The following is a 12,283-nucleotide window of genomic DNA, read 5'->3' as shown; positions in this document are numbered from 1 at the left end:
CCCTCACCCACCCCGAGGACTTGCAGCCAAAGCAATTTCAGTATCACTACACTTGGTGCTCTTGTACAACCATATTCTGACACAATTCAGGAGGGCAGTGCCTTTCCTTTCCTTTCCCTTTCCTCATACAACATAATTCTCTGAGCCTTAAGCAAAAATTAAAAAGCAGGGGTTACTAGAACTATTCAGGCCATAATCTGTGTATGGAATGTGAAATACCAAAGAGGAGTAAGTAATTCTGCAACACCTTCTTTCCCCAGAAAAAAAAAAGATTTTTCTTGAAAGAGCAATTCATGGCAGAGCTCAGTTTATTTGATGACAGAAAGAACCGTAACTTTATACATCTAACACTAAATAAAAACAGCAGAATGTACAAATCAAATTCATTATGTACAGGAATTCACTAGGAATACTTAATGAATGGACACTTCTCATGAACTTTGTTTTTAAAAAATCAGATACCAACTGCGTATTTGCAGCCTGACTTTTGCAGAAGGGTAGTGAATGTCTTAAGTGCTGAAGTCCAAAGAAAAACATAAGGCAACTCCACACATATGGGAACAGCAAAGCCAAGAGTGACACTCCCTACTTACCTCACGCCGTTCGGAAAAGGTAAGGCACAGCATGTTAGGAAAGGGGAGCCACAACATTCAGCTTTGACATTCCTGGCTGAATCTTGTTTAAAAAACAACCTTTTGTGATTAGTTTGGTTGGTGGTTGTTTTTAAACAGCAGATCGTTGAGTCAGTAAAAGCATTCTGACAGTGGATAGGAAGGCTCCGAAATTCAGATTCACTTCTTCCATAGGCTGGGCAAATAAATAAATGCACCAAAGATTAAACTAAGGTGCTGGTAATATTCTTTTTTGTAAGGTAACACACTAAATATACAAATAATGTTCTAGCACTATTTACAGCTATTTTTCCTTGAACACTTATTCACTTCAGTAATACATAATTATTTTTAGCATACAAACATTGACGTAAATTTTCAAGTTTACCTAGTGCTCTTTTAAATCTTTTTCCATCATAATGGCAGTATTTTAATTTTAAGCAGGATGGCTATCTCCAGATTCTTTACCATACAAAAATTCAAGTTACAGCTAGCAGTAATTTTTCTTTAATATTCATTTTAGTTTTACTCCATTTGGTAATTAGAAAATAATACAACTGTAAAGGGCTGCAGGATATATAAATAACTACACTGTTTCTCTGAAATAAGACCCTGACTTTTGAAATAGGCATCTACAAATTAATCTGGATCCAAGACAGGAACTCAAACAAAAAAATTTCAACAACTGCTTATCTACCGAATTGCAAAGTATAAAAAGAACAGTCCATTCTGTAGCTTAGTAGACAGATATCCACATAGTTAAGTAAGATGAAAAGTAGAAATACTAACTGAAATGAGGTGGTTACTTTGCCACAGGGTTTGCTTAAATTTGTTCAGTGGATGTGTTTCACAGGTAGCCAAGTTCTGTGCATGTCACTTTATATATGAAGTTTACCCTGCAATATTTCTGGCTGCTCAGGTATCTTGCTGCTGTCCAAGTTAGGAAATATGTGATACCACTACAGACTGAGAAGAATGTAAAGACTACAGCTCTGATTGTTCAGATGCAAAGCACTTTCAGTCTCCTTGACAGATATGCTGCTTGCTTAAAAAAACCACGCAGCAACGAAGGAACCCACACCTTGTACAGATTTATATGTGCCCTGTTCATGGTATTAAACCAGGGACATGGAAACCTGGGCCAAGCACAGCTGTCATTCACACTTACTTGCAGAAACACCCAGTAAGGATTTGTCCAACTATGTGGTGCAACACTAGGTATCAACTGGCCCTAGAAGTACTTTTCTTAAAGCAGCAGTAATATGGTTTTCTAGAGATTCTGGTAATTTTGAGACAAATCTAAATTTTACCCCATACTAAGATTTTCATATCTCTCTACCCTGCTTGGGCATTAGCAGGCCTCCTCCTTCCAATACAAGACAAGATCAGTCTGTAACTAGCTGGACTTCCTCAGTTCCCAAAGACGTGTTCCATTAGTTCCTTTGACAGTTTCTACATCAAATGTACAGCAAAGTTAGAAGCATCCATCATCAGGTTGCCTGCTTTGGGTACATACATCAGTGCTGGCAATAGCTTCCAAACAAACATCATTGAGCTAAACATGACTCTGTACAGAGGCTGCAGCATAACCTCCTCCCTTACAAATGAAAAGGAGTTTACTTCTCTAAGTAGTCTGCCTATGGTGGGCTGTCCTCTGGTCAACTTAAATCCACAACCATCTTGGAGAACCACTCCCTCAGACTTCAGCAGATCCCTGCCCATTATCTATAAAACATTTTACAGTGTTTTGCTGAACCTTGGACCAGCCACCCACACACCTGGAATTTAAATAAGTTCTTCAGAACTGGGATTCACTAAATGCCAATGCTGCATTTGCCCAGAGAAAAAAGCTTCAGTTTTTCTGTATGTCACATTAAGCACACGCTACACAAAGCATTCTACCACCTCCCTTGTCTTGGGAGGAAACAGACAGAATCCAATACAGGTAATTTTCTCACAAACTTGATGAAATGCACATTAAAACAAACAAAAAAGCTACCAATAGCTGTGCATTTCTAGTTTTTAGTGCAGCCTTTTTATATGTTTTTTTCTTCTTAATTTTTCAAAGTTACAGTATGATACTCACTCCATGACACAAAAACATTATTTTAACCTTTTTTTTTTTTTTTTAAAGTTATAGCCAGTATAGAAATCTTAGCTTTCAAAGCCTTGGCCCACACTGGAGTATTGGAACTTTTTCCCTCTAATGCATGGTGCAGTATTCTGTCATCACAACATTCAGTACTGAGGATTAACCATTTGAGAACAGGCATCACTGAAAGCCTCAGATAACCCGTTAAATATTTGGATCTCACAGATCATAGAACCTTATACTTCTTGCTCTCTCATATACTAAATTGGCTCTGTCTTCGTTACATGGGCCACTTCTACTTCTACAGTTTCAATGGCCTGTGACACTTCAGCCATTTTCTGTCCTTGCTGTTGTGCCAGTACGTAATTTACCACCTGCATGATGCTTTGGTCAGAAAGGGTAGAGACTGATGTACATTCCTCAGTAGCTGCAACTGCTTCGATGGCTTCGAGAGTCTCTCCTGTCACTACCACAGTCTCGCCCTCACCAGCACCAAAGCTGATCTCGGTTTCCTGCTCCTGCATGTCTGACGCTAAAATGCTGATGGCATGTTCCACCTGCGTCCCCTGGTTGTGAAACTGAAGAGTATCTTTTTCCAGCATGATTTTGCAGGGTATGTAGTCCCTGTGGAACTTGGTCATGTGCTTGCGCAGGGTGCGTGCGTCGATGTAGGCCTCGTTGCACACAGGGCACACGTAGGGCCGCTCCCCGGTGTGCGTCCGCACGTGGCGCTTCAGGGAGCGCGCGTCCGCCCAGGCCACGCCGCACGTCAGGCACTCGAACGGCTTCACACCTGCGCGGGGCAAAGCAAGGAAAGGTGACCCGGAGCTCACAGGGAGCCAGGATCAGCGCAGACAGGGACGGCAGCAGTGTGGGAGAGCAGAGAACACTGTGACTGCTGCCATGTAAGAAAGAGATCCTGTTCACCGTTTCTGTGTAACAACATATGCAAGCATCATGCATTCAATGGTGACATTTTCCACAAGTGCCCAGCCCAAGCCAACACTTTACTTTTAAAAACTTTTCAAGATTCCTTTTAATGCAGTTTCTTCCTTATTTTAAGTGTACAATGCTTAATGGAATTCTAATAATTTATTTTGCTGGCGATGCCTTTCCGAAGCCATGTTTTACTGCACAGAATTTGTGACTTATATTTCTAGTCAGCCTTTGCTTCTGTAAATCCTCCTGTACACCTACAGCTTTACCCCTCCTCTTCCACACTGCATATGTTCAAATACAGCATCTGATGTTTGTATAATCTTATTTTCCCTCATAACATCTGAGTTCTGTGGTCTGTAATATCTAATGAGGTGTATGGGTGGTGACAAACACCATCTCACTACTGGCTCTTCCTCTGTGACAGTTACTCTAGATTTAGGCTGAGTACCTACTACAGGACACTTTCTCTGTTTAGAAACAAACACAAAATCTCTATTTCAGTAGTTAGACAGCTATCAGATTTACTCATAAGAGCTCTCTAAAAAGAGACATGCTTCAAAAAAAAAAAAAAGGGTTTTGCTCCGAGACAGGAGAATATACAGACTCCCAAAACAGCTGGAAGAACCAAATACTGAAAAATCAAATTCATAGTTCATCTAGAGCAAAAATGCATGTACTTTAAAAAAAAAAAAAAAAGTTTTCATATTTTTCCCAAACATCATATAGTTTACCACTTGTTATAAATCAAGAAGTTGATCAATTTCCAACATTGGTCCTTTTTATGTGTTTTTTAAATTTAGGCCAATCATTCTCCTATCTGAAGAGTACTTTGTTAACTGTGTGCACCTTTGAAAATAGAGAATATTTTACCCCTCTAAATCACTTGTAAAAAAGTTCCTCTTCTGTTCAGGTTCTGAGGAAAAATTGTCACAGTCCCTGTGTGTGACTGGAGTTTTAGCAAGACCCCAACAGCAACTTCTGGTAATCACTGGTAGCAAGGTACCAAACCAGGATTTGCATAAAACTAATTGGAGAATCTGTAAAAACTCCTCCATGTCTTGCCAGACAGGACATATGCAGACTCAAAGAAACAATTACCCCTTTTTCCATCATGTTTTTAGGGGCTGAGGGATGCCATGACTAGCTCTGTTCTACATACCTTCATGATTGTTCATGTGTCTCCTATATTCCCGGAGCTGTGTAAACTTTCTTCCACAATGCTCACAAACTCGTTCCAGATTTTGTTTTGCTCTTCCTTTTTTACCATGTGTGGCTTTCTTTACATGCCTTCTGTACAAAGCTTTCTCATAAAATTCTTTTCCACATACATTGCACCTAAAATGTGTTAAGTGAGAAATCTATTAAACCCATTATTGTACACTTATGTCTTTTAAACAAAAATGCACTTTAATTATGGTAGGCAAAGTTTAATGGGAATACTGTCTTATATGGCAAGTAGTTCCATAATTAGAAGTCATTATTGTTGGACTGAACTACATTTTCTCTTATCCAGAGCCACAAAGCTTCCACTTACCCTTCTAGAGAAGTGAGATCACATACGTTTCTAACTTCATTGATTGTATTTATCCTCTTATGACTTCACATGTCTTACTTGCAGGACTGTGTCCCAGGTCAGCAGCTAATCCACACTATTTAAAGTCACCCACCCATTCTCAAGTACTCAAGACCCCAGTCACCATCAATCCATTGGTACTTTGAAAGTAGGCAGTGCCTTGTTGACTGGCTGTGGATCTGTGTAACCTCACTTTGATTAGTACGTTTCAGTTGTTAAATTAATTTCCTCTTACCTATAAGGGTCCGTGACAGAATGAGACTTTACATGAGAATACCAGTCTTTCTTCCAGCTGTAACATTTTCCACAGAACTGACACTGAAATGGCTTCACACCTAAATGTTTATTCATATGCTGCCGAAGATCCCGAGCTTCATAGAAACTCTTGTCGCACCTGTAACATTGAATGTTTTAGCATCCCATACAAGAAAGGCACTGATTTCAAAGGCACTGGGACCCTCTTCTTTAATGGCAACTGTTTGAGAACACCTACTGCATCATCAGTATTTATTTAATACTTAAGTATTTAATAATTTTTTATTTAAAGCACAATCCCATTCTAAACTACGAAAAATTAAAAAGAACAGCAGCTTAGTTGAAAGCCTGCAATAAAACCTGAAGACCTCTGAAACCTTTTTGTCTGTTATGAGTAACTATATCCTTTCTGCTACCAACTGGGTGACATCAGAAATTTATATTATACCATATGAAAATATGAGGGCAGTAATAGCTGCTTCTTCCCTCAACCAAAGAGGACTGACACCAAGATAGATGGAATTTGTTGTTTTTAATGCTCAAAAGTAGGGTTTTTTTAGAAATTTAAGAAACCAAATTCATAATCCTGCAAGAAAGCATCTGAAAGTAGTGATACTCATTCTTTAGCTTGCTGCTTGTGCACATCTTAACCCAGGCAAACTCATGGTTTTCCTTCATTTATACTCTGCCATAGTATGACTACACAGCTCCTCTTGGTCTGCAAACTACAGTTTGGTTTAATCAAAAACATGGTTTCTCCCTTTGAAAGAAATTCTGCTGCTCATCTCTCTCTCTTTCTCATGTAACAACATACAGCTGTATGACTCCAGAAAGGACAGAGGCAGAGCAATGCCAGCAAGCAAAGGTGGAGGATTCAACTGGTATGAGGGAATCTCAGAATTCACAACATCCAGTGGAATCTGAAAATGAAAAAGGCTTCCATACAGGAATATGGAATATTCCATTCCCTGAATAATGGGCATTCTGGAGAGGAAAAGAAGTCTTCCTTGCTTTTGAGGGAGAAAAGAAAAAAAAAAAAGATTAACAGTCTTTGAGCCACCCAAACAACCTCCTCCTCCTAGGCTGGAAAATCTGACTACTCCAGTTCAAATGGGACTCTCAGGGATCCTCAGTTTGCACATCCATATCAAAAAGTATCACAAAGACCCCTCAGGGGCTTGAATGGGGTTGGCACTTGGTGCTCTCTCCTCAAGGATTCTTATTTGGAAAAGCCATTAGAGAAGTAAAAAAACTCAAGCAACCACCACCCTCTAACATTGTCATGCATTACTGCAACTTAAACACATACTTCATTGCAAAACTTCCATGAACATTTTAGAGAAGTAATTCATAGTTAGCTTTGCTCAACTAGGCCAGAAGTTCAGACTGAGGCCTGACAGGGAGCTTTCCATTCCCAGCCACCAAACTAAAAAACTGAAGTCTGGTTATTGCTTAGTGAAGCTCTCTAAGCCACTTGTGACAACATGAATTACATCCTTAGTAGAGACCTTCGCTGAAGAAGCAGCAAGGACTGTGGCTATTTTGAAGAAGCTGCGGAGTCAAAGTATCTTCTCTGTCAAGGTGATCTCTTGCATCCATGGCTCTACTGCCTCGAGTAAAAAGTTTTTGTTTTATAAATATATTTCACCTTCAAAACTAAAATTCCCTAGTAGTGACTTCCCTAGTATCTTTCATGAAACAGTGTCTGTGCATCCTATTAGCTCTGTTCTTTGTATTTTTAGAATTAATACTTTTAGCATTAAAAATCACTACATAAAACCATTGCTGACAGACCTGAAGTAAGTTTTTGTAATTTAGAAAATAGCATTTTTGGTAGCATGCAGCAGCACTGAGATACTTTAAGCAATTATTTAGATTATTACTTCCTTTAAAACTTTGAGTTGCTACAGGCAATCAGATAAATTGTACCACTCCTCTTAATATCTGACAGAGCTTCCCAGGGACCTCATTGTGAGTTCCAAAATTAAGCATTATTTGTCCTTCTGCAGGGCACTTGAAAGGTTCCCTATAGTCCTCTCGGTCATGGAAAAAGTACCCATGTTTTGCTAGTGCACTAACACACTTTCCAGTTACAGTTTCTGCTTAGCAGAAGTGCACAGTGCTATTATTTAAATAATAATAAATGCCATTAACAATAAATGCTACTTATTGCAATATTATGTTTTATAATCAAGAGAATTACAACAGTCAGTCTCAGTTTGTGAAGTTCCTGCACAGCCATTTGCTAAACACAGCACCGCACACAAGCGCAGGACACTGCAGACCCTACAGGACATCTTCAAACCAAACTGAAATCAGCTGTCACACTAAAAGACAGCAAAACCAGGCTGAAGGCCCTTGGCCTCTGACAACCTTACACTCTTTTATCTGCCCTACAAAAAGCTGTACACCCACACAGCTACTGATTACAGCACCAATTACAGTGCAGTCATTAGAGAACAGCTGCATGAAACTAGAGCTAGGTAACAGTTTAAAACCGAGTTTTTGCTCTCTAGGACACGTATTTACAAAAATGCATTTTTTATTCTCATGCTTTACAGGTCTTATCCCAGGCCAGTGGAACAGTTTTATGCTACAACAAGGAGCTGCTTTTAATCTTGAAAACTACTATGACCATTAATGCTAAGATTAAAACCACCCATCACCTGACTTACTGAGTACACTGATATCCACGAACTTCAGGCTTTGGCTGATGTTTCTTTATGTGTTTACTGAGTCCTGATGCCCTGTGGAAGGATTTTCCGCAGATGGAGCAAAGGTATTTGGATTCTCCTGGCAAAAACAAAACAAAATATGTTACCAAGCCAGGCCTCCATTTCTCCGGAGTGCTTTGTGAGACAGGTTCATAATAATTCATATATAATTTATTTCAAGTAATCAGAGCAGTACTACAAAGAGAAGTTGGCTTAATTACACCCTAATGGAATTTTAAGGTGTATTTGTATGTGCTAATGTAATAACATACAAAGGGGGGAGTAGGAACTCTAAATTACTTTATTTCATGTTTTTAAACATAGGTACATCACTGCAACTATGATTTAGTCAGGAAAAGTGAGCAGCCTAAAAAACCGCCCTCTTGTGTGATAAAAGCCTGTGTTTATGTATTTTGCAACTTTTTCAGCAACACAGCATTGCTTATGGATTATTGCTTATATCTTGCATTTGTGGAAAAACATCTTAAAATAAAAGTTTCTGCTCCATTCCATCAACGTAGGAGTGATGACTACTAATATAAATTCCTTAATTTCAGGAACACATTGTCCTAACTGAATATCTCTCCTGATTCTGCCCAGCCCAGAAAACCAGAAACACAGACAACGTTTACACATTACAATTTTAAAACTCTGCTTGTATTAAATTATTATATTGTCATCTTTCACATGCTAAGATCTTTCAAGACACCAGGCTTTATAAAATGTCAGTATTAGTACAGGAAATCTTGTAAAATGTATATGGAGATTCTGAGACATTTAACTTAGCATGTTTTCCTCTAAAAGGACAGGCTGGAAGATTAAGTGCTTGAGAATATCCCAGCCTGTTGCCTATTTTTTGTTGAACTGACATGATACAAGAATTAAACACGTACATAAAACCACAGGAACAGACCAACCACAATTCCCCGTTCTTGTATAGAACATCTGCATGATAACATTAAACTTTGGTAAAAAGCCCCAGAAAATGACTATTTACCTATATCTCAGCTGCCTGACCAGAAGAACAAACTACCACTTATTTTTTTAAACAGTTCCTTTGACACTGAAGAACAATGTTAAAGTTCAGCAGAATACAATAGCCAAGCAAAAGAAAAGGATTCCTTTTCTCATTACTTACCTGTATGAATGCTCATGTGTTCCTGAAGACTTCTTTTTGTGACAAAAGACTTTTCACACAAGTCACACTTGAACTGTTTATGTACTTCATGGAGAGCTAAGTGCATTTTTAATCCATGCTTATATGTAAAGGTCTTTCCACAAACCTAAAAAAATCCATATGTGGTGGAATAGGACAAATAAAACTAATCATTTAATAGGTGTTTAACTTCAAACAGAACAAAACCTCCTGTATTTCTTGGGAACTAGAATGGCCAAGCCTGTGATTTTGCACCAGTGACACAACTGGTCTGTTAAGAATAATTGAAGGAAGACATTCTTCTAGACACAAGAATATGAACTTGCACAACTCAAGTTCATTCTAGTTTTCTCACTCTTGGACTGCAAGCAATTTCATCATGAATGCTGCAGCAGTTTTCCCTATTGTGAAGTGACCAAGATTAACATAAATTTTAGCGCAGAGTATCAATACCAATGTATTGGTAATCGAGAACATTACTAATCTGATTAGAGAGCAAAAGGACTTTACCTTGCACGCATGGGGTTTGACACCTGTATGTTTAAGCATATGTATTCTGAGAGAATAGAGCTTAGGCAGAGTTCTCCCGCAGATGTCACACACGAACTCCCGCTTGGTTCTCCCTTTCACTGAGGACACGCCTGTCCCCTCGGCGCCAGGAGCTGCGGCGGTGGCGTCCGTCTTCCGCGTGTGCCGCACCAGATGGGCGCGCAGAGAGGCACCGTATTGGAACTCTTTCTTGCACAACTGGGACAGAAAATATTACAGCTTTACTTTGCATGTAACACTCAATTATTTAAAACAACAAGAAAGTACTCAAATGTTTTAAGCACAGTAATATGATTAGTTAAATCTATAACCTGACTCCAACAGCCATTTTGTCTCAGGTTAATGAATAGTTGTAAACTTTTGTTTTATGGCTACTGACAGAACCATTGATCACTTCCTAGTGAGACTAACTTCCAGTCTAATCTAAACACAAATTTACTGGTAGGGTTAAAAGCAAATCACTGTCTTGAGCAGCAAGTCACACACTGCTGTCAGGCCAAGTGGCTGCACCCCATTCTACCTCACCCCATCCAGATCAAGGGGGTATCCAACTCTGAAATCCGCAAGGAAAATAAATGTATGTACAAAAAAAGGCAAGGAAAAATAATTACTAATATCACTACTGAATTAATTTTCATGAAGAGGAAGGTCTACACACACAAAAAAAAACCACCCCAACCCCTCAACTTACTGGGCATTTATATTCTTTAGATCTTTCATGTTTCAGCGTGTGCATTATAAGTGCATAGCGCCGCTGGAACACCATTCCACACTCAGTGCATTTGTGCTGAGCTTCCACTTCGTTATTTTCCGTGGTCTCTCTTTTGGGCTGTTTCATTTTTTTTCCTCTTTGTACCAGCTTCATGGCAACCTAAGTTGGAAAAACAGAACCTTTGAATGAATTTTACTGCACTGTACTTCATACCCTGTCTGAAAGCCTGTATTAAAAGCTGATGTTTCTGTGTTACTGTAATACCTCTTCATTTTGCTTAGCTTTGTTGCTAGAAAGTTACCTCATTTCAGTTCACTACAAAACAGATCTCAGGGTGAGTGAAAAACCATAAACTTATTATGATGATGGTCCCACAGTGACTTACCAATTCAGGGACAATGAACTCTTCAGCCCCGAGTAACTGCCTAAGTGACAGCTAAGGGATAGTTACAGAAGAAGCACAGAGTACTGCCAGTCATGATCTCTATCAAGTTAAGAGCATTCCAGCTTTCCTAGAGACTTTTTATCTAGAAATAAGGCACTAGTGGGTTTTTGTCAGGTGGTATTGGCAGTGCTACCTGGAGCTGATAATCTCATCTTCCTTCATAGAAACTTGCTGCCAAATTCTTTAAAAGCCAAATTGTAAGTGATCACATTGAAATGTCCTGTAACCTGTGTCCCCTTTGGGTTTCTGAGAAGAAGGCAAGGGAAGGAAGTACAACCATCCCTATTTCTTCATCCTGTTCTCCCAACAAGTGAGGTGCCCACCAGTTTTTGAAAACATGCCAGCCCTTCCATGCCTCTGAAAACTAAACTGAAACTCAACACAGAGAAAAATTTTTAATGTATTTTTTAAAGAATTTTCCTGTTGCTCTGATAACTTATGCAAACTTGGCTAAATTGTGAAGCCACAAAAATAATTTTGTTCAGTATATGATTAGTAAGAGCTAGGAAAATAATTAATTCCTACAAAGCACATCTCATCCCCAATATCTCCATGCCAGGTGCAAATACTGTAATTTAAATTGGCAGTATTTTTCCTGCAATCTCTTTCCTGTTACTCTCCCAGCATCAAAACTGGAAATTCAGGAGAGTGTTTCTTTCCTGAAGCTTATATGACATCCCATGACATATGGGAAAGTTGAGGGATGCATGAGACAAAACAATAAAAGCTACAAACAAGTTAGGAAAGCAGAAACCTATTCCTGAGTCCGATCCCAAGCAATTCCTTTTTTCCATAGGTCTGTGGACCTCATCCGTCAAGGAGCTGGACTTAAAAACTGCAAAAAAAATTAACAGGAACTATCCCCAAAGGTAAATATTCTCCCTTCCAAAACAAACCAAAACCCTGGCACTCTCTAACCAGCAAAAATAGGTTGGTCAAGTATTTTGATCGCACAAATTTTAACGTCTGGTCTTTAAGCTGTCCATCTGTAAAAAACCACAAATGCTATAGTTTCTATCAATTAGGGTGTTGTAACAATAACAAATTATTCCCCTGTGTGTGGGACTGGTGGCTCTAGTATGCAAAACTCTCAGGACTCCTCTGGAAACTAACAGCTCTTTAGAAGACTTTGCCAACATGCAGTGAAGTGCACTCTGTCACAAACTAAATGCATGAATGCCCCTTGAGATGAATGTCAACTATCCATAGACAATGAAAGAAGAAAGGCTCTCAAAGG

At 39.1% G+C, this 12,283-nt stretch overlaps 1 protein-coding gene across 1 annotated transcript in view; it reads right to left on the bottom strand.

Annotated features, from left to right (window-relative positions):
• Positions 1 to 290: 290 nt before the first annotated feature.
• ZBTB11 (zinc finger and BTB domain containing 11) overlaps positions 291 to 12,283 on the bottom strand; it is a 21,570-nt gene continuing 9,577 nt past the window's right edge. Inside the window, exons 5-11 of the mRNA XM_017731643.1 lie at positions 10,581 to 10,760; positions 9,851 to 10,087; positions 9,323 to 9,467; positions 8,146 to 8,263; positions 5,451 to 5,609; positions 4,802 to 4,977; positions 291 to 3,496 (exon numbers count right to left, since the gene is read on the bottom strand). Of these exons, the coding sequence (XP_017587132.1) occupies positions 2,964 to 3,496; positions 4,802 to 4,977; positions 5,451 to 5,609; positions 8,146 to 8,263; positions 9,323 to 9,467; positions 9,851 to 10,087; positions 10,581 to 10,760 (1,548 nt within the window). The 3' untranslated portion in view covers positions 291 to 2,963. The remainder of the gene's footprint in view (positions 3,497 to 4,801; positions 4,978 to 5,450; positions 5,610 to 8,145; positions 8,264 to 9,322; positions 9,468 to 9,850; positions 10,088 to 10,580; positions 10,761 to 12,283) is intronic.

This window comes from Corvus brachyrhynchos, unplaced genomic scaffold (genome assembly GCF_000691975.1).
Source record: "Corvus brachyrhynchos isolate BGI_N302 unplaced genomic scaffold, ASM69197v1 scaffold3, whole genome shotgun sequence".
NCBI classification, from domain to species: domain Eukaryota; kingdom Metazoa; phylum Chordata; class Aves; order Passeriformes; family Corvidae; genus Corvus; species Corvus brachyrhynchos.
Note: the sequence above shows the minus strand (reverse complement) of the source record. Positions and strands in the feature narration are given on the sequence as shown.